Here is a 25,303-nt window from a genome sequence, read left to right on the forward strand (position 1 = left end):
AACTACAAAATGAGTAAGTAGTATATCAAAATTACTAATTCCTCGTGGGAGCAAGGAGGGTCGTATATCAAATTCCTTGTTCAAACTATGCAGAAGTATTTCATACCTCAAACAAAAAAAGGGCAGCAAGAAAACTCTTAAGAACAAACCTTATCAAAGGCCATCGAATATTAAGAGACAAAAGTAATGATATAATAGTATACACCTGTCCCATTGATGATGATAATGGCATGTTTATGTCAAAGCTGTACCAAAAAGAATAGCATTAATTCATCAATTTCAGATATGAGAGCAACACAGAAAGGGGAAAGTGTACAAGACAGTGGGAAATATTCACCTTCCAAAAGCAAGCTCAGATGGTTCCTCCATATCAGGAGGTCAACAAGGCATTTAGCTCCTGGTGATGAGACTTTGCGATCTCTCTGATCTGGGATGCAGCTTTTCCATTTGATACATTAGGCGATAATAGTCATGTAATTCCACACAAATAATACAATGTTGCTTCTTTTCTATTTGATACATTACGATGCAATCGTCATATATACTTGAGAAGTACCGAACCTTAGGGAGCACCACTTCAAATCTGGACACATTTTTCATCAACCATCAGTATACATGAGAAGTATCTAACTATTTTATACAAAAGAAGACACCATAATCACTAAATGAAAGCCATGTTCAAACATAAATAGCCAATAATATAATGATATATGTGTTTAAATTTGTAAGATCCTTAAAAACTGGTACAAAGAATAGGAAAAAATAGAAAAGCAGAGGGTTGTGGGAGGGAGAAGAAAGGTTGCCTACTCAAGAGATATATTTATCCCAGAAGTCTAGAGCATACCAAGTGGCTGATGTAGGCACAACGACTCATACCGCAGCTAACAAGTGAAAAATGTAGGGGTGTCGTTCTTGTAATGGATCATACTGCCATCTTGTTGGACGTTATTCAAGGGCCAGCCACAACACGATGAATCCCGGTGGTGTACATAAACTGAGCACCCTAGGATGAACTGCAAAACATCATCAAGTAGTCAAGAAGCGAAAAAATTGTCTTGGTAGGCTATCTACACCTAACACACAAATTTGATTTGACTGTATACGAACTATGCAAAAAAAACATTACAAAATTACCTTTATTTTTAGAAAAAAGGGGAATGGTACACGAATCGAGTCCTAATCACATATAAACATAAATAACAATTGGCTGAAACTGAATTATGGTGTACCTTTTCCATTGTTATTGGTGGTCAATACAATAATGACATTCTTGTGCAAAGAAACCAATGTGAAGGTCCAAATATCAGGGAAGATACACTAAATACTGTTTGTCCGTCATGGTATTGAATGATCCTTCCCGAGATTTTTTTTTGTACATAAAGAGGTAATGTGTCCATAAACAACACCTAATCTGCCGGATGCTAGCAGCAGTAGATTCCTGTAGTGTTGCCTCCATTGAAATTGCACGACGGAACAATTAGAAAATCATTTTTCCATGTTGAGGAATATACCACTCCATGTCCATACAGGAAATATAAATGCATATGGGATATCCTTGATACTGCAATCTGTAAAGCACATCTCTCATTTCCTATCATCTCCGATGGTGGCAAACAAGACCACAAAATCTACTATGCATAGAGGGGAACAGGTAAAATACCTTGGTTGAGGACTATTTCATGTGATGTTGTTGCCGTACATGTGAAAGCCAATTTAGAAAGGCAATTTAAATAGGATCAAGCTGCTTTCAAGTTGTGATAAACACCCTTTAGCCCGTTGAATGAGAGAAACATCCCATTCAAACGTATAGCTCCGATCTCATCAATTAAACTCGCGTCTTCCATAGAAAGAAATACCTGATGCAAAACAACAAAACTGTTAACACGAAGCAAAGTGCAAAACCAAATCAGGAACCACTATTTGAATCAGACCTTTAAGGTATTTACTTTATATAAATAGAGCATACCTATACCAAGTAGCAGACAATACTTTAGCCTGAACTATAAGAAACTGTCCTTTCATGCAATCTCGTATTGCATTTTAAGAGTAAAATCTCTTATTACTGAAGTATTTAAATTTTTGAAAGCTAAACATACTGAAAAGTTTGTCCAAGAATATATATGCATCTTAGTTTTTATACCGCCAAAAGATTAACAATCTAAATTGATTCTAACCAAGTATACTTTTCATCACATAGAGCAACAACAAAAAAATAGAAATCATTTCACAGTTTCATCAAACAGAATATTAAAAGAAAATCTAGCCTGCAATAGAATGTTACCATATTTCTAGCCTCCTCAAAGGGGATTAGGCAAATGATCCATGACCTGGGGATGAGGATACCAAAAATATGAGCACAACAAAGTGAGGTATGGAGGATGAAGATGTGGTCGTAGAGGATGAGGAAATAGGAGAAGAAACATACTGTGATGCGGCCTCGCCCATCCAATCGCCGAATCCCATCCACATCCGACGCGGACTTCTTTTCTCCGTCTTTGGTTGCCGACAGAGCAGCAGGCGCATGGTCTTCACTGCTTCTCCCGCCGCCTGTTGGCATAGGAGATGAGATGGCTGTGGCCCCGTCGATCTAGGGTTAGGTAAGGCTGCAGGGGAGGAACGACCTAGGGGAGAAATCACAGAGGAGGGCAGGGAGGAAGAGTTCCAGGGAGGAGGAGGAAGCACGAAGGAGGAGGGGCCTACCTTCGCCGCCGCCGCCGCCGCTGGGTGTCCTGGGCGTGGGTTGAGCCTCTCCTCTCCAGAGCTGTCTGTTCGGAAGGGGAATTGGAGCACGAGCAAGCGAGCAAGGTTGCTAGGGTTTAGTTGGCTGTTGTTTTGTTTGACAAAGGAACGTCTCAGATCAACGCGGGGTTGGTTTCCAAATCGGACGGCGCTGAGCCAGGTGGCATCGTGGATCGCTCTGGCATAGGGCAAGCACTCACACACTTGCTTGTTCTCAATGTCACTACTTTCATTGTTGGATGGATTGGTTGAAGTAGTACTTACAAGCTTGTCTGGTTTTTTTTCTAGAATGTAGACTAAATCAGAATGGAAGGAGTATTTATTTAGTTGTCCCGGTAATAAATATTTATTTAGTTGGTCGTCATTCATAGTTTTATTTATTTAGGATGTCAATGCTCGTTTATTTGACGAGTCTGAATTTTGTATAGATGATGAAAGATGTCTGATTTAGTGGATTTTTTTGTTTACTATGGTCATGGTACTATCTGAACAACTCCGATTAGAGCTGATCTGAGCGAGTTGCAGTACCAAGAGTTGAATTTGTCCGCCCCAAAAACACAGCACATTTGTCAATTGTTGACCGTAAATTTCGGGATTAATCCCAAAACATAGGGTATGAGTGTGCATGCTTTGTGGAGGAGCTCTAGTATAAAAAAAATTAAGGAATTTAAAGCCGATAGAATGGACATCTCAGTGGGTGCACTGGTTAGAAGGGTGCGAGCGCAGAGGAACTCACCCCATCACCTTAATGCTTCTGGTGGCGAAAGAGATCACTTCCCACGAAGGCGGGGGTGAGTTCCATCCAGGCCAGAGCAGTTAAACTTCTTATGCTGGAGGAAGAGTTTCGAATCAGGATAGAGTTGTCATGCAAGAGATGGACATCATGATAGTGGCGAGGTTGATGGCGACGATGAAGAAGAATAGATGTAGAACATGATGGATGAGGAAGACCAGTATGGCCTGGAGGATGAGCTTGATTCCGATGTATCCAGTGATTTTCCCAAAAATGACACGTCAGTGTCCTTAAAATTATTTTCCCTAAAAATCTGGGTCGAGCGAAAGTGGACGCTTATTTCAAATCCGGGACATAGAGAAATCGGCAGGAGACCGCAGGGAGCGGTAGGTCTACCCAGAAAGCTAGCGCGTACATCAGGAATGTGAACCGTACTGTATATGTTGTACTATACCAATATGCAGAGGTCCCGCTGAATTGTTGAGTGTGCATCTTGTAGCTGCTTAAAAAAACCCATTTTGGCACTTCGAAAATAGAAACTGGGTTTTTCGTGGCACGGAAAGGGAAACACTCTATACGTCGTTGCTTCCTGTCCCAAGACACATGCACGTTCCCAATATAGGCTCGTTCCGACAAACTATGGCTGTCCGGAGTGAAACACCTAGCCTTTTTTTCCTAGAAGCCATATAACTCCGTTAGTGGACATCATTTCGTGAATACATTTTCAGAGGAACGGTCGTATCTCAAGTCTGATTTTCAGAGGGAAGAACTAGGTGATGAACTATGCATCCGATACATAGCTATATATAGTGGTGCGAGGGCGAAACAATAACGAGGAAAAAGGCGGGAAGGAATTGGCATGGACAAAAATAGAGGAAAAAAGGTCGGGATACCGCGAGGAAAAAAACACACAGCAAAGGGTTTGCCGTGTGTTTTTTCCTCGCACATGGGAAAGAAATGGTAGAAATTTTTCCCCGTGCGGGAAACTTTAGTCGGGAAGAAATGGGGCGAGTGGGAAAGGGACAGCGATGTGGCCCTATTTTTTTTCGTGTGTCCGTTAGAGGACAGAAGGCAAAGCCATGCCGCCGTTGCAGCTCTGTGTCTTATTCTTTGTCGTATGTTTTTCGGAATTTTGCCATGTTCATACCCTTTGCTTTGTCTTTTTCTGTTTTCATGTTCTTTTTCTTTACCATGTGTCTAACTGTTCGAAACACAGCAAATTCCGCTCTTTTGAAGCATGGTAAAGTTGCGAAAACACGGTAAAAGGGATATTTTCCCGAGAGTGAATTTTTATAGCCCGAGCTTCATGTAGCTCTTTTTTTTAAATTTAAAAATGGAATTTTAAAGTTTCAAAAAATCTGACAAAAAATCTATATGTATACAATGATGGGATCTATCAATCTTTGAACTCGAGATACCTCATATTCTGGGCTGCAGAAAAATGACAAAATCTGACAGATTTTGGGAGTTTGAAATATGAAACAGTTCACTAATTTGTCATTTTTGCACAGCCCCGAATAAAAGGTATGTCCAGTCAAAAGTTTCCACGTTTGTAGATCACAGTATTATCTTCATGTAAATTTAATTTCAGATTTTTTGACACTTTAAAATATTGTTTTCAGATTTTTCAAAAAATGAGCTAGGTGTAGCTCGAGCTACACTTGTGGTTTCCAATATTTTCCCCCGTAGTCTCGGGCATAGAATAACTTCATTTCTTATGATTGTACCTAGAGACTAGGAAGAGGCACGCGAACAGTGGCCTGCATCCACAAGTCGTTCTTCATCCGCGTCGTGGTCCCGAATGATTCCGTCATATCCAGATCATGCGGGGCTGCGCCGCCAGGGATCTCCCAGTCGAAGTGGAAGAGGAGGCTCGCCAGCGCGAGCTTCATGACAGCCACGTTCAGCGCTATGCCGGGGCACATCCTCCGTCCCGCGCCGAATGGCACGAGCTCGAAGTGCGTCCCCTTAAAGTCCACCGCGCACCTGCCGGCCTCATCGAACCTCTCCGGCCTGAACTCCTCGGCGTCCGCGCCCCAGCTCTCGGCGTCTCTGCCGATCGCCCACGCGTTGACGAGCACCATGGCGCCCACGGGCACGTCGTAGCCGAGCACGCGGCAGGGCTCCTGGCACTCCCGCGGGATGAGCAGCGGAACCGCCGGGTGCAGCCGGAGTGTCTCCTTGATCACAAGCTGCAGGTAACGCAGCTCCGGCAGGGCCTCCTCCCGAACGCGGCTCTCCCCGGCGAAGGCTCCGCGCACCTCGTCCTGCGCCCTGCGGAGCTTCTTCGGGTCTCGTATCAGCTCCGCCATGGCCCACTGCAGCGTCGTCGCCGAGGTCTCCTTCGCACCGCCAAACAGATCCTGCGAACAACGAATTTCGTCGAGCGTACACGTGTGGTCTTGCTAGAACAATGTTTTTTTTAGATGTTTGCTACGTAGAACAATGTTTGTGGAGATGGTCAGATGGAGATGTACTAGGTCTTACGGTGATCAAGGCGCGGAAGGTTCCTATCTCGAGAGGAACGTGAAGCCCGCCACCGCCATCCGTCTGGAGCCTCAGCAGGACGTCCACGAGGTCTTCTTCCTCGTCGCCGGCGCCGGTGGCCGACCTACTCGCGCGGTGCTCCTCAAGGACAACGTCCATGAGCCGGCTCATCTTGGCACCGTACAGCTCCGCGCGTCGCGCCGTCCCGCTGAGTGCGCGCGCGAGGCGCGAGGACGGGAACAGGTCGACGAGGCTGGACCCGGTGGCCACCTTGGCACCCTCGTCCATGCACGCCAGAAAGGCGTCGCGATCCCCCATCCGGTCGCCCACCACGGCGCGCACCGCCGCGTCGGTGACGTAGGTGGAGAGGAGGGAGCTGACGTTCACCGGCTCGGACGTCGACGACGACTGCGCCGTGACGGACGCGATGAGGGTGGCGGCAGCCACGGAGGGACCGGACCCGCCGCGTGCAGAGCAGCTCGGTGACGCAGAGCTTGCGGAGCTGGCGCCAATGCTCGCCCTTGGGCGCGAACACCAAGCCGAAACCGTCCTTGTGGAGCGCGCGGAGGGCGGCGGTCAGCGCCCGGGTGGCGAGCGCGGCGTCGTTGGTCCTCATGACCTCCCTCGCCGCGGACGCCGACGAGGCCACGACGACGCTGAGCTCGCCGAGGCGGAGCAGCATGAGCGGAGCGCCGAGCCGGCGGGCGAGGTCCCGCATGGCGTGGTGCGGGAATGCGCCGACGAAGTGGTGCATGCTGCCGATGAACGGTAACCGCCATGGCCCCGGGGGAAAGTTAGTCTCGATGCCGTGCCTGTGCGGCCTGAGCTTGAGGAGGAGGAGCGGGAGCACGAGGATGGTGGCGAGGAGGAGGTAGTAGTTTTTTTTTTTTTTTTTTTTTTTGAAACCGAGGCAAAAGCTTTGCCTCATTATTAATTACTAGTTCAAATGCCCGTGCGTTGCCACGGGTACCAAATTTTATTTCACAATGCACATATATAATTCACAATACACAAAATGCATGAATCTTGTTTTGGAGCGTGAACCTTTTTCGGAAATAGTTTTTTTTTGTAAAATAATGAATTTTTTAATTAATGTCCATGAACAATTCGTGGACAACATGTTTTTTTTCTAATGCACGATTTATTTTTGTTACGGGTGATTTTTTTAGCACGCGACTTTTTATTTTCTATAATTTAAAATTAGGGAAATATTAAAATTTTGAGATTCACCGTGACTGGTTATTGAAAGCTAACTTTTTTAAATTCTTTCTTTTAGATAAACAAATATAATGCATCAACTTAAACAGTGACTCGCCAAGGCGGCTGCCTGGGTGTTGAGGAAATCGAAGGCAGGAGGTCCTGCTGCCGCGGCAAAGCAGAAGGGGAAGGCAGCCATCCCTCGCGGCCACCCTCCACTGTGCAATTCCTCTACCTCCCCGCCCGTACTGTTACCCTCTTCGACGGAGGTGGCCGCGCCTGACAAATCTAGGTACGCAATTTTGTCCCCGCCTTAGGCGCGCGATTTTCGTTACTAAAACCTTGGTAGTGTCGCAAATGTAGTTCATTGCCACGGTGAAGAAAAAGCTTAGTATGTACCAAATGTAAGGTAGTGTTGTATTTCAGAAGCACCCAAAGTCCCAAACGAGAATTTTATAGCTCTGCATATATGTGAGTGCTAAAATAAGGTGCAATCCATACACAACACACAAATCAGGATACATATATCAAACTAATTATGTTTTACCACGGAAGTATCAAATTATGTGTGCATCAGTTATTCCATTTTGTCAAATGCATCGAGCATAACATATGTTTACTTTCATAACATAACTATGAACATGTACATATTCATTTGGTCCCTACCCCTATGCAAGCATCTGGACAATTTATCCTTTGTTGCCCCCCCTAAGAAAAAAACAAACCCCACGTACATGTCGAGCTGGATTTATAATCATCGTGACAAATGGCCAATCACATCTTACTCTAGATGCATATTTTCGCCCTACACTCCTTTTCAAATATTAACAGTTAAAAAACCCTACAAATATTAACAAATGGAAATACTTTTTTAGAACAACAAATGGGAACAATCCGCGGCGGATGCGGATCTGCATGTAGCTACGGTGGTGCACAGTACAACGGGTAGAAATATTTTTCTTGTGAAACTGCAATTTTTCAACGATGTGCGCATCCTTGAAAAGCGGCACCCACCGTGAGGCTTTAGCTCCTTGCGATTAGAGCAAGCAAAAGCATTCAGTTCGTGAGGCTTTAGCTCCTTGCAAGTTGGCACCACCGAGAACACATTACCCAAAAAATAAAGTACACGAATAAAGGAAATCAACGATGGTATACTGAGTTTATGCACCATTAAGCTGGTATACTTAGTTTAATAAGGGAGATCTCAGTTATGTCTTAATTACCTTAAGGTTCATTATAACCACAGGGAAAATATTTGCATGTTTTATTCATAAAGCCTAATTGCACTATCTACCACGTTGAAGTTTCTGCACCATAAGATTCGGTACCTAGGGTGTGTATGTAGAATGATAGGCACCTTAAGCTGCCACTTGATGAGCGGATTGAGGCATTTGATGGATGTAGTCAAAAGATTCATATGTAGGATAAGCGGCTTGTCCAACAATATAGTTAAGTACAAAACTATAGAAACACAAAAAACTACTCCCTCCGGTCCGATTTAATCGACGCGCCGGTTATTTTGCAAAAAAACCCTCGTCCTTTCCTCGTTGCTACCCGGTCGTCCCCGTCGTGATTCACCTCGCCCGAACCTGGCACTCCTCCTCGCAACCTCCTCCGCTCCTCGCGACCCGTCCCCATCGTAGGCATCGCGTCGCCGCCGCTCCCCGTCCCCGACCCCTTCTCCTGCTACTCGCCGCCTTCTCCACACGCGTCGCCGCCGCATCTCCTCCGGCCCGCATCTCCTCCGACCCGCATCTCCTCCTGCCCGCATCTCCGGCACTTCATCTCCATCTCCACGCCCCGGCTGGATCCGTGAAAAAGGTTGCATTTTTTTCGATCTTTGCCACGGATCAGGTGGCGGCGATGCAAGATCAGGTGGCAGAGAAGCCTGCTCTGGTGGCGGAGAGCCCTGGCGAGGAGGGGGTCCCCGTGGAAAGATATCCGCGGCGGAAGAGGGCCCCTTTCTCCTCGGGCCGGCCGAGGTGGCTGACCCTGCTCAGCGTCGCCGCCAAGAACGCCGCCCCCCTCGCCGTGCTCATCTACCTGGGCGACCAGGCCTGGCGCTGGGCGCACCCGGCCACCCTCGCGCCGCTCGACCAGGCCGCGCTCGCGGGATACAACGCGCGCGTCGACGACGTCGAGGCCTCCCTCGTCCGCGCCTTCCGGGGCCTGCAGCTGCAGCTCGAGGCCGTCGACCGCAAGATCGACGGCGAGGTCGGGGCCGCGCGGGGCGACCTCGCCGCGCTGCTCGACGAGAAGAGGCTCGCCCTCGAGGGACACCTCAACCTGCTGCACATGGTCTGCTACTCGGCTCCGTTTTCGTGCTCCTCTACCTGATGGTAGCGACGCAGTTCAGCTACAGCCAAAAAGGTGCGTATTGCCTTCTTTTGCCGTAATCTTATTCTTCTTATCGCCGTTGAGTGAAGAAACTTGATTAAGAGCTCAGGAATGATAATTATTCCTCACAAGCTTTATCTTCGTGCTCATACGCAGCCTTGTTGGAGTTGGACCGAGCGACGGTTGATTCAGCTAAAAAGCTTGAAAGGAGTCATCCACGGCAAGGTATGTAGGGATCACTCAATTACGATTTTTTGGATAACTTTGTACCGCTGAATTTGCTAAAATTTTGAAGCTATTGCAGAAGATGTGATCAGAACAATGGAAGACTTCAACAGGGAGGAAGAGGTGGCCAAGGCGCACACGGAACAACGGCGTCAAGGTAAACGCGAGTTGCGTCCACGCTTGTTCGACGCGTTCTTGGGTGAGATCAAGGAGAAATATCTCCTTCGGTTGGTCTCGCGGCCGTGCGACCAGAGCTGGAGCACGCCATCAGATCAAGCCGGACCAGCACGTAGCTAGCCAGAACCGGTAAATCCCCAACTGACCAACACATCATTATCAAATTTATAAGACGCTCATGCTATGCTAGCATACATGTACTGTGAGTCTGAGAGTATAAAAAAGACATGGCTCCTCTCAATTAACTTGTATAGTCAAACCTTTAAAACCACTAATATAGCTATGTTTAATTTACTATAGAATGACTTCTTCTTTTCTTCGAGAAAGGATGGCGCAATCCATACCAAGTTGATTTCTCCAGTCAGGAGAAAATGCTATGAAACTGAAGGAATTCAACTTTCTTTTTAATTATACAAATATTTGTAGGTGAGGATAAATCTAGGAGCCAGCTGCTTTTTCTAGTATATTTCTCCTTATTAATTTAGCATTTCTTTTTAATTATACAAATATTTGTAGGTGAGGATAAATCTAGGAGTCAACTGTAGTCTCTCGACAATACTGTGCACGCTGTTGTTATTGAGCAGGTCCGTGTGTTAAGTTTCAACATGAGCTTAGCAATACCACCGTGAATTGTTCTAGATAATCCACGCAGTAGCATAAATAATGGCTGTAGATGAATTGTTGTAGATGATCCATAAATAACTACGGAGTATTGCATAACTTAAAACTACTCAAGATGCTTGTTGTGCTGCTTCTGCTTCTGCTTTTTCTTTTGCTCTTGCTTCTGCATCTTCTATCAACTGCTTAAGCTGCTCTGCTTTTGCTTCTTTGCTGCTTGTGCTATTCTCAATAGCTTGTGCTTCTTCTATAATTTTTAATGTATCTGCAACTAGATCAGCCTTGCAAGTAAGAAAGATAGGGAGTCTTCCTTCCTTTATCCTTTTATCTTTACCCATGTGTTGGATGTCATAGCAATTCCCTCCTTGCTTCTTCATAGTCTCTCTCAAGCATGTTTGCAATGTTAGAAAGCTTTTAGCTAGCTTATCCACCTCATAGTTCTCAAATTCTTCCTGCACAGCCTCAATCAGTTCTCTAATATTTTTAGGCGCTCTGCAGTCGGTGAGAGATTGAATAGACCGAAAGAAGCATAGATCTAGAATGTTCATATCAGGACTATTAGGTGGTTGTTGCAGTAACACAATGTTCAGGTCAGTTTGTGCAACAACTTGTAGGAAAACAGGGTCGTTAGGCTTGATGTGTGGGGTGGCATTGTCTTGTTGTATATAGATAGTTCTCCCTGCGTCCTCATCTGGCCACTTGTCTAGTATAGTTGGGATTACTTTATTGCACATGAAATCCCTCATTACATCTCTGTTAACTTTCATTGATTTGAGTTCAAGAGTACCCTTTTCCCTGTTTTCGCTTCTTCTAACAGCTGCAGTTTCAGTGACAAATGGCCATGTGCCTATTTTTCCATCAAAAGTGCAAACCTTTTTTCCATCAACAATTGCAAACCTTGGCTTAGCCACAGCAGTTAAAAACATAACCTTCCCTATACTGTTCTTATTATGCACTGTCCGATATGGGGTAGGCTCTCCAGGGACTAGATAGTACACATTGTTTTTCTGTGTCAAGTCAAACCATTTTTCGTCGATATGAACAAAATTGTCCATTTCCTTGAAGAAAACACTCATATCTGTCATTGTGCACTCTTGGAGCATAAACATACAGAACTTCAGTCTTTCAATTCTGTTAGCTGGCTTTAGAGCTGGCTTCAAAGTGTTTGAGCAGCGATTTAGTTCACCCCATTCTAACCTTCTGTGCAAGGTTGTTCGGCTAACATTGAGTTCCCTTGCTAGAGCTCTGATTGTTTTTCTTCTATTCAATGGGATTGAGGTTACCACTGGAGAGCTCTAGATCTTTTCTCTTACGTCCAACTTCGCCTTTTTTCTTCGATGAAACATCTACTTCTTGCCCTGCTGCAATTTGTTGTCGTGCATCTTTCCAGATTTTTTCAACTGTACTTAGACTTGTCTTTAATAGACTAGCAACAAGCTCCTTGTCTTTTTTATCCACCTTTCCATCTCTGGTCTGTATAAATTGCATTGCAAAGTAAGCTCCAAATCTTGCTTGGTCTGATAGGTCTTTTCCAGATGGCTGCCCAACACCTCCTGAATCATTGACTACATGGCCATTATCTTCTTCGAGTACTTCCACTTGAACCATGATGGAACTGCATGACAAGAAGAACAGATAAGTACTCCTCCGTTCCGGAATATGCTTGTGCAAATTTGATGATGATTCTTGTGCTTATGCAAATATGATGATGATGCTTGTGCTTATGCAATATTTGAGTTACTCTATTTGAGTTATTTGGATTAGTTGTAAATGCGAATACTTGCGTGCTTCTGGATATTTGGACATCATGTTTGGATGTGTAGATGACTCGGGAATAACAAATCATTGTGGTACTGGTGTGCACGATGATGCTTGGTGTTTGTTCAGCAATGTAGTCTGCCGAGATAAACAAAATTCCAGCTATATCAAACTGACACAGCCAAACCTGAATTGATGTTGTATTTTCCAGTTACTTCCTCAGTTAGAAAAACAAAGCTGCTTGTATTAAGAATTCTCTACTCCATCTGCAGGATACAATCCTTGTAACTAGGCATATTGTTAATTTCGCTTTCATCATCACTTGATAAAGTCTGAAGGAAAGTAGCGAAATGTCCTGTTGGAGCAGGATAGATGATAACTAAGTGAAAAATGCTCCTTTGCTTCTATTGTGAAGTGTACTCCTTGCTTTTTTTTTCCGCTTCAGTAGTTCGGTAGCCCGAGGCTAGCCTAGCCTAGGACTATTTTGTTCATCATGTTCATATACACTTGAACTCTTGATTTTTTAGATGAACTCGGAGTAACATTCAGGGGACCTTAGTAAAATTTGACAATCTTAGCTCTTTGATTTTTTAATGAGGATTTATTGTGCCAGAGGTTCCTGTAGAATTTAACATGCCGTGCTCTTTCAGTGCTCGTCAACCACCCCTTCTGGTGCTACACGGAGCACACCTTTGAGGGCTGTGAGGATGTCTCCTGGCTCGCATCAGATGTCCCTGGAGCAGGCAGTAGATGCCTTTGAAAGTCTGGGTGTGTATCCTGAGATTGAGCAGTGGCGAAACAACCTCAGGCAGTGGTTTTCTTCAGTTCTGATGAACCCGCTTGTCCAGAAGATTAAATCAAGCCATATTCAGGTGCTCGTTAGTTGGCGTTGTTTTACAGGAACCTACTACTCCAATTCAGTACTCACCACTTTGTTTTGTTGTTATGCTCCTTGTCAGGTTAAGCAAACCACAGCTAGTATTGGGACTTCAGTTAATGTTAGCCAAGTTGGAAGCGACCTGCCAAGCACAACATCACCGGCTAGCTTATCTCCACTTGGTGGGACTAAAGATTGGCAGCCAACTGTCACTGTTGATGAGGATGACATTCTTAATCAATTGCGCGGTGCACTTCTGCAGTCTTGTAATGCTCCTGTTGGTAAGTTGCTGGTGTACTCTGAACTTTCCTTCTGTAATTTTAGCTGGTTCTGTAATTCGCGTATCTTGAAGTTGAACCAGATTTCTATACTTTACACTACGGCGTACAAAATTCCTTTACAAGATTTGAATTGGTAACCATGTGGCACTTGCAATGATCAGAATATAACCTTGACGAGCTGGCGCTGCCGGATGAAGAAGAGCTGGCGCTGCCGGATGAAGACGAGCTGGCGCTGCCGGATGAAGACGAGCTGCCGCTGCCGGATGAAGGAGCGTGGCGCAGCTGGAGGCTGGCGAGCTTGAATAAGGGAGGCGGGCGGCGGAGCCAGTCCCGAGGCAAGCGGTTCTCGAGGAGGGTGTCGACGAGGAGGAGGCGGGTGGCGAGGCTGTCGCTCCGGCGGTCGTCGAACAGAGGGGCTCGAGGAGAAGCAGGTGGAGGAGGCCGTCGAGCGAGGAGGGAGCCGAGGAGAGCGGGCGAGGCGGGTGGCGGTGCTGCCGCTCCGGCCGGCTCTAGCGGGAGGTGGGCGAGAGAGACCGGGCGGAGGCGCGTGGTGGAGTTGCCGCTCCGGCAGGCTGTCGAGCGAGAAGTGGGCGAGGAGAACAAGGCGGAGGTGCCGGTGGAGCTGCCGCTCCGGCTATCCGAGCGAGAGTTGGGCGAGGAGAACATGGCGCGTGGTGGAGCTGCCGCTCCGGCCACGAGCGCGTGGTGGAGCTGCCGCTCCGAGCAAGGTGGAGAGCATGGCGCGCTCGGGAGGAGCTGGATCGATCGATCGATCCGGCACTGACCGATCGATCGATCGATTTCAGGTCGGACGGAGATTGGATCCGGGAATGACCCGATCAGCGATCGATCCAGCTGACCGATCGATCGATCGATTCCGAGCGGGACGGAGATTGGATCCGGGAATGACCCGATCAGATCTGGGTCTTTTTTTGTTATGTTTTGAAATATGCAGGACTGGACTGTAAAATAATATTTGTGAAACGTTTTTCTCCCCCAAGTTAATTAAAAAGGGACGGAGGGAGTATAGGTTAAGAAGTAGCACAATGAGATCTAAATCTCTTGGTTTTATTATGAGGATTCTAGGATGCAGTAAAAACGTGGCAAAAATACTGATCACATCAGTACAGTAACAAGAAGCAAATTGGTATTCTAAACAAATGAAGCAAGTGATGAAAAAGTGTTGCCGAAATCAACATCTTCTAATGTTGACCGGCACACGAAGAACATTATTTTAGCTGGAAGTTTGGGGGAGAGAGATTGACCTGAAAACAAACAATGAGTAACCAGTATGGTCCATGGTCGAAAAAATCTGATGCCATAAGCTGTAACCCAGGCAAATCAACAACAATGACCCATTTTCTGCTTCCTCGCTGTTTTTTCTTTTCTAAAAATTCACCTACATTATCATAATTGCTCACAAAGTAATGCATAAAAAGTAAAACATGAAGTAATAAGATACCTGCGGTGAGCAGCCTCCCAATGTAATTTGCCTGAGGTTTTCAGCAGTGAAACCAGCCTACATAATATCTTAACAAATGCAGGAAACAATTATGAAACAGTTGCGAGAAAGATTTCTAACCTTGACCATTCCAGTGCCATTGTCACATACAAGAGGTTGGATGTCCCCTCACTATCAGGTGTCAGCCATTTTCTAGAGAGTATCTCCAAGTAGCATAAGAATTATATCAATTAGCAATAAAGCAATATTGTCACTCTATAGAAAAATACATGTCTCGTGATTTTTGAAATAATATTTATGGATGTGCTACATGTTACCAAGAAAGTCAAGAGAAATCGATAACAAGTTCACAAAGAAAACGCTGAAATGGGAAGGGCCGTAGATTCTCCATAAGTTTTTGAAAGAAAAGAGCATATGTAAACAACTTAACGTGCGACAATTCATTCTTCTTGTTAAGTGAAAACTGAGAAGTTTGCCAAAGGTAATGCAGTGCATAGTTCGTTCTTCTTGTTAAGAAGTATGCCAAAGCTAGATAATGCACTTACTCCGCATCCTCGTTCTCTTCCTCCACTCTCTTCAAGCGACCTTGCCTTGTACTTTCTGCCGCCGCACGGCCAACGCTGACGATGGACCCTCCCTGTTCGTGCTCAATAGTAAAGAAAAGCAACATCATGAGTTCATGCTCACTGTCATCAGATAAAGCTATAATTAACTGAACGAACTTGCACGTGCATTAGCAACATCATTTGGGACCTCAAAGATCTGAATAGTTACTACTTATACCTAGCTAATTACACGACTAAAGAAGTTGGACCAAAGCTGCACTCCACCATTTGCCGCTATGAATGATTTGCTAGCTTGAGTTAAATAATTTCTAGAAGCTCGGGCACTTAAGTTCAAATACTGAAAAAAAATATCCAGAACTGTACTATACCGGTTCAGACATGTAACTGTCCATAGATGCTAACAGGCAACAATCGAGCACCACACGATCAACCATGCTCATGTCCAATCAGGGGACATAAAGAAACTATGTGAAATTGGCCTCCAGAGGTCCTACTTAATGTGTCAATACCTAACTTATTACTGAAAATTAGTATTTTCTTTAATATATCCTTGTGTACTAAAATCAATTGATTTCACCTTTTGTAGTTCTAAACCGAGGCATACATGTGCATAACTATTTAGAGTACAAAGGAACAAGAGAACATGTTTAATACCTTGGAGGCAGTCCGAGTTCTTGGTCTCCTTGCGCTTTCATAATACCATGTCGAGGACAGAGTCGATGAGCTTGGCGTACTCGGCATAGTGTCCCTTGGCCCAGTTGTTGTCGGCACCGGACTGGCCATGGACGAAGTTGTCCAGGAGTAAGATGTTGTGGGAAGGACCGGAGCGAAGCGACTCCATATTCATTTGGACCTCGCAGAGCTCCCCTGCGGCGAGTAAGGAGGTGGAGCGGTGCATAGCGTCAACGCGGCAGTTGAACATGGGCGTCCACCACTCGGCAACGTTGGCGCCGATGGACTCGAAGGCCTGATCTAGGTCAAGGGACTCGAAGAACACCGACCGTGAATGCACAGTTGTGTGGCATTTCTTAGCAATGATCACATAATGGAACCATGATTTAGATGACAGTTCAAAGCACAAACCATCACATAACTTTATAACTTCGATGATAATTTCTGATTTGATGCTTCTCGCACAGAAATTGAACAATCCCGTCAAATAAACCATTTATGATCCCAGAGTATATAAAGTCAAGTCGTGAGTCTCCTATTTAAGCACCACGAATCCAATTCCTAATCCCTCACAGACCAATTAGATGTCAATCAGGACAAGGAAGGGGGATATTACCAATAGAGCATGTTCCGGACAATCGGCTAAAGCAATCAGAAGAACGTCATACGTAATTCCTTCATGTTGATCCAACATCTCCTCCTCTACTTGAGGTACATCAGACATGTAGACATCAACTTCGTCAAGTGGAGTGTTGTTGAGGTCAAGTGGGGTGCTGTTGAGGTCTGGGAGCACCATAGTGGAGTGTTGTTGAGGAGGCAGCTGATATCTGCAGACAGGCAAGTAAAAACTAAGCAAGTCAATTTCATTTTACATCCCCAACAACTATTTACTATGCACAAATTGTTATGAAAAAAGACAACATGGAAAACATACTGTGGAGATTTTGCAGTAACCTATACTATTAACATGTTTGATAAAATGCTCTGAGATGTCCAATGATCTAAATCTGAGTCACCGTGGACTTTGCTCTTACTGTTTTCGGCAGAACTGCTTCTTCAGTGACCTGTAATCTCAGCCAATTGATTAACTACTGCATGATTTTCTCTATTATTTTTTAAGAGTGCAAACTACTGCTGTGCTTCACATGAGTATGTGACTTCTGCTAATTCAGGGCAATGTAATGGTGCCTTTCTATGCTTTACAATTACAGTCAAGCAACACAAGTTAAAATCAACTGAATTTAACACATATTCATCTAGTGATGTGTAGAACAGACTTGAAATTCTATGCAGGTAATGATAATTTGTGATATAAACCAAATTATTGCCGGGTGCTATACACTGTACATGTCCATGTTCATGGTAGTGACTTTGATATTTTAGTGTGTCTTTTGTTAGTGCCATGACATTGTGACCTAAACATGTAACTTTCGGATATCCAAAACTGAACTAACTTGTACAGATTGTTTACAGTTACATGTCAGCTACCGATGTTTACAACACATGTGTTAGCCGCAATTCAGCGACCTACAACTTCTACATATTGTTTTACAGTTTTATAAGCTTGCTAGTTCAGTTTCAAGGAGATTGTGACCTGATTGATGTTTGCTTAGAGAACTGATCGATCTTGTCGCAGGCCGGAGTTGCAGCTGTATCACGGTGATCTCCTGCGCGGCCCCTCCGTCGTTGCAGCGATGACAAGTGCGAGGAATGGCCGTGGCGGCCCCTGCAACGACAGCCCCTGCAACAGCGGCCAGAGTGGTCGGGGCGGCCCCTGCGACGGCAGCTGGAGATGCAGCTGCTCGCGGCGGCCCCTACAACGACGAGCAGAGAGGTGGCCGGCGGCTGGAGATGGAGCTGGTCGAGGCGCCCCTGCCCGTGGTCGCGTCTCGCCCTGGCCGTGGTCACGTCGCCCCTAGTGCGTCTTCCCGGCGGCCCCTCCGACGGCGGGTACAACGGCTCCGGAGGTGGAGCTGGTGGCGGCGCCCCCTGAGCGTGGTCGCGACGATCCCTCCGACGACGGTGCCAGCTTCGCTCGCGCGCCCCTGCCCCACCGGCTCCCTCGCGCGGCCGCCAGATCCACTTTGCTCGCGCGACCCCGCCCCCCGCTCCCTCGTGCGCCCCTGTCCTCGGCTCCCTTGCACGGCCGCCGGCCCTAGCTTCGCTCGCGCGCCCCTGCTCCACCGGAGTGATTTGATTTACTTTCCATGGGAAGAGTGATTTGATTGACTTTCTATGGAAATAGTGATTTGGTTAACCGGCTGGGATGGAAAAAGCGCGTGGGAGGATGGATGGAAAAAAATAGTTTTAGTAGGACGACGAAACGGACGAGGCTGGAGAGAATAGGGATTACGTTTAGTCTTTTTAAGTAGTAGAGAAGAAGAAGGTGCCCAGTTTTTAGGAGAAAACCGGGCAAAAACCTACAACCACAGGGCTAGGCCCACACAAGCAACACTTACACACACCCGCAACCAAGACTAACAAGAGACCCGAACAACAAAGTCCCACCCACTCAAGCGAACACAAGAGACCACAAAATGACCCGAACAAACACTCACTACCCAACACTCCATCACCGCGCCAACAAAGAGTGGCCGTGACATTGGGGGCCCATCAAACAACTGTGGATCCAGGGTATGCACTAGCCAACGTGGCAAGGAAGTCAGAAACCTCTCTGGCGATGATGGCACCGGGCACCGTAGCCAACGACCCTGACATAGCATCCCCATCACCGAAAGGGGCTACAAGCATGTCGACTGCAGCGTCAATAACATCACTCTTCTCAGAGTCAAGAGCCTGACTCGACGGAGAGGCCACAACTGAGATCTCGTGCAAATCACTCCTCACTTCCTTGGCGCAAGGAGGCATAACCGCATCACCACACAACTTCTGGAGCTCAGGCATGACCTGCATGACTGGGGCCGTGACCGCCGAGCATGCCCCAACACGAGGAGAGAAACAACCATAGAGGCCCGCTCCACTAGCGCCCACCTTACCAACATCGTGCAAAACCAAAGGATCGGCAGCGGCCCGGGAGAGCCTACCCAACGCAGCCTTCGCACGCTCCGGAAAGCCTCCAAGCGCAGTGCACCCAACCGTGCAAGGAGTCAACAACCTCGAGAAGAGGACTGGACAGCTCTCATGCAACAACGCAGCTTGCTTCTCCAAGGCGGATTGCATATCCGCCGAGGTCGAAGAGCCAACGGGAGCGGAAACAACCGATGCCCAAGACCGACGATAAGGAGGCACATTGGACGGGAGCGGGATCTCAACCTGGGCACGGCGAGGAGCATGTTCTTGGCGGGGCGACAACACGGTAGGTCCTGCCAACGAGCTGAGAGGACGCCAAGCGTTACAGCAGTCACAGGCCCGATGACCATTCTCAAGGCATCTAGAGCACCTGAAGGGATCACAAAGCAAACAAGAAAGCACGGTGACCAAGAACCAGGCATCTGCAACATCTTCCCTTGAGCCAAGCAGGGACAGGACGACGAGCAACTGGCGGGGCTGGCAGAGTCGAGCGGCGCGGGCCACGCCTCGGCATCACCTCCTGCCAGCCATCACGCTCCTCGACAATAGGAGCGGCATCGATGAAGGTCTTGGTGGCCGGCATCGTCTCGAGAGCAAGCGCATCCTCGACATCCACGGGATCGACTGCATCGAAGGCCTCGGCAAACCCACAGGAAACAAGGCCATTGGGGGCAGCCAAGAGCATCGGCGAGGCCAACACCACCACATTGCCTCCGACGACATCAGGTGCAGCGCAGGTCATGGGGGCAGCCGACGGTGGTGTCCGGGGGGCCAACTCCTCTTCATCTTCATCCTCATCGTCGTTATCAGCGGAAGCCCACGAAGTAGGCTCCGGAGCAGCAGCGGTCGCTTGCAGAGTCGAAGCAAGCGGCGGGATCTGGGGAGCCAGCTCTTCTACGCCTAGGTCTTCAACTTCAACCTCGCCCATAGCGGCAGCGACCCACAGTACTGGATGTGCTGCAGGCAGAGTAGTAGCTGGACTGGACATCTTGCGCCATGGCTGGCTGGGAATGCATATGTGGTTCTGCTCTGAACTTCCGTTATGTAGACGTCCTATGGTTCATCCGTCTGCCGCCGCAGTGCTGCCTCTTTGCAGAATTGCTCCTGGACATACAGTAGAGGCGTAAGCAAAACAGATTGCAGTCAGTTGTAACGAAAACAAACAACACACAGCCAACAAACCCCCTTTTGAGGCATAAGCAAAACAGATGGGCCGTGCTAGCCCTCGGTCGCCCGACCACGGGTCAGAAAATCGGTTGATGTTCCTGCCGTTGGACTAAGATCATACGTTGGGCAGTAATTTCCTCGCTCACGTCGCTTTCCGCTGTCACGTTGCACACGGTGTCTCTGCTGTCGCGCTGAAGGTTGCTTTCCTGCTGCATGCCTGCATGTCGCTTTCTACTGTACGCTCGTACCCCACCCCAATATGCTACGTTGTGTTTACAACAAAAGAATACAATAAAATAGGAAATTTACAACAATACTCAATGAAAAGCAACGGTTTCTGCCAAAATATTTTTACAACAAATCACCAATATATTTACAACAATAAATTAACAACAAAATTTACATTTTTTATTTAGATGTTCACAACAGTTCCCATGCCAAAAATATATTTACAACAAATCGATAACATATTTATAATATTAATTAACAACAAAAGCAACAACTAATTTTGGTGTTTACAACAATCCCAATTTTAACAAAAAACAACAATTTTCATGCCAGAAAGTATATTTACAATAAATCGATAATATATTTACAACATTAATTAACAACAAAAACAACAACTAATTTGGATGTTTACAACAATAACCAGCAAACAAATTTAACAAAGAAAAACAACAGTTCCCATGCAACAGTTATATTTACAACAAATCCAAATATTATTTACAACATTAATTAACAATAAAAACAACAACAAAAAATTGCCGTACCCGCGCCCCACACGGTCCTTGGCCATCTCCACAGTACCGCCGGTGCCGGCGACAACACCGCAGTGGTACCCGGTGCGGTACCTCGAGCGGCTGGATGGAGAGCAAAAATGTGCACTTGCCGGCAGCCGCAGAGGCTCTCGTCGGGGAGGAGCAGGGGCGGTGCGCTTGCCGGCCAACGCGCCCGTCGGCGCAGACGCTCGCCGAAGGAGGTGGCCGGGGCGGCGACGGGCTCGCCGGGGAGGATCTAGGCCGGCGACATGCGGTGGTCACGTGGTCCCCGAGGGAGGAGCCGGCGTAAGCGCTCTCCGGAGAAGGAGCCGGGGCGGCAAACACGCTCGCCGGGGGATGAGTTGGGGAGGCGCCCTCGCCGGAGGAGGAGCAGCGCGGCACGCTCGCTGGGGCAAGGTGGGATTTGGGTAATGAGAAGAGGAAGCAAGATTTGTGTGGCCAGCCTTAGGATAAGGAGCAGTGGGACCCATCCACGTGCGGGTTGAAAGCAACGACCGATTTTCCTCCCCATGATCGGTGGGCTGATTGGCAGCATTTTCCAAAACGGATTGGAGTCAGTTGCAGTTTTTTTAACAGCCAACAAGGCCGCCTCAAAACTAACGAAAATGGAGCTCCCATCGATCGGTATAAAATTTACAAACTTGAAAGCGGATGTTAGTGGAGAACACCGAGACACACTGGCATCGATGACATATGATCTGCCTGTTATCTCAACGGGCTTGGTTGTCGATGGCGAAGTGGACCCATGACCGAGAGAGTGGGAGACATCGTTAGCAGGATTTTTTCCTCGCAACCATGTATGTACCCCTGGCGGTGCGTCGGTAGGCAGTTGTAGCCGGCCGGCCATGGCGGTGGCGCACGCTCAATAAAAAGTCAAGCCACTCTTTTCCTACTGGGCGCCCGTAGAAGGAAGAAGAGCATCAAAGAAAAACATAATACTACATGCTTAGCGCTTCGCTTCGCTCTCCTCGGGCTGCCCCCTCCAAGCGACCGAGGGGGCGAAACCCTAGCTGCACCGCCACCGCCTCCCCTCCCCCTCCCCTCCTCATCGCCACCAGAGACGTCGTTGGGCATGGCGGCTGCTCGACGGGCTCCCCTTACTCCGATGGCCGGCCCCTAGCTGGGCCTTAGGCGAGGGTGATCTGTCTGGCGGCTTCCATGGTGGGGGCTCCGGAATCAAGGCGGCAGTCTCTGTTGGTGAGACGACGATGTTCGCTCGGCCGGCTGCGTTCCTAAATTCTGGTGACTGGCGCCCTGGTTCGTGCGGGCGGTAGGGCGACGACGTGTGCATCTCAAGCGTGGGCGGCTTCGTCTGCTCGCGTCGGAGCCCGAAGGTTAGATCTTCACTTTCCCTCTGGCATCTCTCCCTCTCCGTAGATATGGGATGCCGGTGTTTGATGGTTGTGGAGCGGGTGTGGCGTGCTAGGGCCGGGAGAAATCCTCGGTCTTTGACCATAGTGGCGGCAACGCCTTTGAGGTGTCGTGACCTGGTGAGGCACCACTGAGGTCTCATCCCATCACCTCCTATCGATGTCCCGGGTGAAAGCCAAAATCCGTTGGATTGGATGGGGCGGCGCATGGGCGTCGTTCCCTCCTTGGAGGCGTGTTCTGGGGACCGGTGGTGTAGCTGCGAGCGATGCTATGGTTGGTGTGGTTCTGTTGGAAGCATGGATGATGCTCGGCTCTGTTGCGTCTTCAAGTTCTATGGTTGTTCCTAAGCTTTCCCGTCTCCTGGATGTCCTCGTTGAAGCTGTTCGTCGCACCGGTGTGCCTGACGCGGCGAGGTGGTCCATGTAGTCTGCTCGGTTGGTTTCCTGGAATGTATCTCTCCTTGTTCTAGGGTGAACATCTTGACCCACCGACGGTTTAGGCGCCTCGCGATCCAGGGCGAGAGGGTTGGGACTCTCTTTGGTGATGGAGGAGGAAGATGTTCCTCCATTGACATCGTTGGTGATTAATGTATGCTTCCCTCAATGCCAATGCTTACCTGGTGTTGCTACTACTTTTTTCTTGGCCCTCTAGCGAGGAGGACACCGCCGGCTCAAGCTGTGTTTCAAGTTTATCTTTGTTGTTTGAGTTATGTGTTGTGTTGTAAGCTGTTTCGGCATTCTTGTATCTATCGGTCGCACGGCTTTATTAATTTAAAGTAAGGCTTTATGCCTTCAGTTAAAAAAAAGAGCATGAAAAAAGGGTTTGGTGTCCGTGTCTAAGGGCGCATTTGGTAGCTCTGCATGCTCCTTGACTCGCATCGAGCCAGCTATTTTCGGCCCGTTTGGTTACCTGGTCTCGCCCGTGTTCTTGCATGAACCGTTTCTCAAAGCACCCTCTGGCTAGGTCCTGAAGGAACGCCTAGTTCAGCCGTTTCTAGTGAGCCACCCCTATTTCCGCAGAACTGGAGAATGCCGCGTCCCTGCAGAGCCACCGCGGGAGATGGCGGGAGCTTGCGCGGGACGTTGAAATCTCGGCGGGATGATTTCGATCACCACGCTTGAATTTTCGCCACCGTATATAGGGGCAGCTCTCTCACCGGCAAATCCAAATCCCCCATTTCGAGCTCGTCCACCCTTCCCGATCTAGCGACATGGCCGGCTCTTCCTCACCCGCACGGTTGACGAGGCTTGCGGCGGCCAACGGCGGCTGTGGCGGCGGCTACTAGCCGCGGATGGTCGTCTTCTTCCTCTGTGTCGATGACTTCGGTTGTGGTAAGCTTCTGCAAAACCTAGCCTTAGACCTGATCTTTTGGGTACACAAGGGGGGTCTGAACGAATCCATTGTAGGACATTCCTTCATCGCCGGTCGATGTTGTGGAGGTTGTCCAGGTTGCATCTGACTCTACCACGGGGACCGTTGTCGCCGTTGACTCTTCCACTGGGACAGTGGTGTTGCCTGCATCTTCGCTAGGGTCCCCTGCTTCCCCGACCTCGGTGCTGCGTGTGGCTCCTTTGACTGTAAGGCCGTTCTTACTTATCTCGCTCTTCATTAATGTGGTACTGCTTAAGGATGTGGTTGTGGATGTGGTACTAGTAGTGGTCGTGGTAGTTCATTGATCTGCGACTCCTTAAGGATGTGTATGTGGTAGTGGTAGTTCATTGATCTGCTACTGTTTGTCATGTAGGCGATCATACCATTGGGCTCCCCTGATCTGTCTGCGCCTACTGTTAATTCTCAGCCATGTCTGATTGCAAGCAAACCAGCCATGGTTTGGAAACCTAAGCTATCCGAGTTTGTGCTGAACCGGTTGGTTCATCTCGTCCGTAGTGGCGTCTTCTTCAACATGGGATTCAAGGAGCAGCAGATGAAGAAGGTAGCCGCGGATGTTCTTGCATTCGCTGGCGTACATATCACCGCTCTTCAGCTCTACAACCCCATCAGAAACTGGAGGACGAAGTGGAGCGTGATTATGAAGATAAAATCCGATCGCATTCTAGACTGGAGCGAATATGGCCGCTGTTTCTATGGCGGTGATGAAGAGATGGTGGACGAGTACATTCATGTACGAAGCCTCATTGAGTTCCTTCATAGATCCGAAAGTATGTGTGATGGGGATACGCCCATAGGGGGTGGGTCGTCAGTCCCACTCGCCATGAGGACGAAGGCCCAGGAAGGTCGCCAGTCGCCTAGCCAACTGGACCTGAAGGCGACTGGGCCGAAGACCCAAGGTGGAGATCCGCACGGCCGGTTAAGGAGATTACTTGTAGAAGGGTGATGTATCCCGGATTAGTAGCAACTGACATGATTCGGAGTTATCTCCTTGTAACCCTAGACCGGGGGTGGAGATATAAACCCCCGGGCTAAACCCTAGAAGACAGAACATCTGAGATCCAATCTCCCCTGTAAGCTCTTGGCTCTACGCCGACTGAGCCCCCCTCCATTGTAACTCTCCACTGAGCAATAAGATCTAGCAGGACGTAGGCCTTTTACTCTCCGGAGGGGCTGAACCTGGGTAAACCCTTGCGTCCATTGCACCTCGACCCGCAGATGGCAATGTTCCCTTGCCCCCGCATCAACGAAGTGCTACCCCCTGTAGCATCTGCCGTGGTCATATCCACGACAGTGGCGCCCACCGTGGGGCATGGGACGTCAAGCCTCCGAGCTGCGGCGAGGCCCTACTCGCCAGTGAGGCAGCCGGTCGCTTCCGGCAGGATGATCGCCACCGGCAACTTCTTCCACATCCAGCCAAGCACCTACCAGCCTGCCT

General features: G+C 48.1%; 2 protein-coding genes, 1 long non-coding RNA gene and 1 pseudogene across 3 annotated transcripts; 2 read left to right on the plus strand and 2 right to left on the minus strand.

Moving 5' to 3' along the window:
* Positions 1-5,199: 5,199 nt before the first annotated feature.
* LOC124706896 lies at positions 5,200-6,830 on the minus strand (annotated as a pseudogene).
* Positions 6,831-9,019: 2,189 nt separating this feature from the next.
* LOC124706904 lies at positions 9,020-10,018 on the plus strand. Its single transcript, XM_047238582.1, has 3 exons — positions 9,020-9,526; positions 9,650-9,718; positions 9,798-10,018. The coding sequence occupies exon 1, from the start codon at positions 9,020-9,022 to the stop codon at positions 9,491-9,493; it is 474 nt and encodes a 157-aa protein (XP_047094538.1). The 3' UTR covers positions 9,494-9,526; positions 9,650-9,718; positions 9,798-10,018.
* Positions 10,019-12,091: 2,073 nt separating this feature from the next.
* On the plus strand, positions 12,092-14,213 carry LOC124706915. The gene is made up of 3 exons (XM_047238590.1): positions 12,092-13,143; positions 13,231-13,429; positions 13,591-14,213. The coding sequence occupies exons 1-3, from the start codon at positions 12,979-12,981 to the stop codon at positions 14,211-14,213; spliced, it is 987 nt and encodes a 328-aa protein (XP_047094546.1). The 5' UTR covers positions 12,092-12,978.
* A 41-nt stretch (positions 14,214-14,254) lies between these two features.
* On the minus strand, positions 14,255-17,840 carry LOC124685236. The gene is made up of 4 exons (XR_006997342.1): positions 17,724-17,840; positions 16,112-16,956; positions 15,437-15,537; positions 14,255-15,094 (listed from the first exon to the last, which is right to left on the minus strand). It is a non-coding gene; the product is annotated as an uncharacterized LOC124685236 (long non-coding RNA).
* Positions 17,841-25,303: the final 7,463 nt, after the last annotated feature.

This window comes from Lolium rigidum, chromosome 1 (assembly GCF_022539505.1).
Source record: "Lolium rigidum isolate FL_2022 chromosome 1, APGP_CSIRO_Lrig_0.1, whole genome shotgun sequence".
In the NCBI taxonomy this organism is placed as follows: domain Eukaryota; kingdom Viridiplantae; phylum Streptophyta; class Magnoliopsida; order Poales; family Poaceae; genus Lolium; species Lolium rigidum.

What these genes read in the sequence shown, in the direction of transcription:
- LOC124706904 (XM_047238582.1), top strand. Translation starts at nt 9,020, where the DNA reads ATGCAAGATCAGGTGGCAGAGAAGCCTGCTCTGGTGGCGGAGAGCCCT.
- LOC124706915 (XM_047238590.1), top strand. Translation starts at nt 12,979, where the DNA reads ATGTCTCCTGGCTCGCATCAGATGTCCCTGGAGCAGGCAGTAGATGCC. An exon ending in TTAAATCAAGCCATATTCAG is followed by an intron (nt 13,144 to 13,230) that starts GTGCTCGTTAGT and finishes GCTCCTTGTCAG; the next exon opens with GTTAAGCAAACCACAGCTAG. An exon ending in GTCTTGTAATGCTCCTGTTG is followed by an intron (nt 13,430 to 13,590) that starts GTAAGTTGCTGG and finishes TGCAATGATCAG; the next exon opens with AATATAACCTTGACGAGCTG.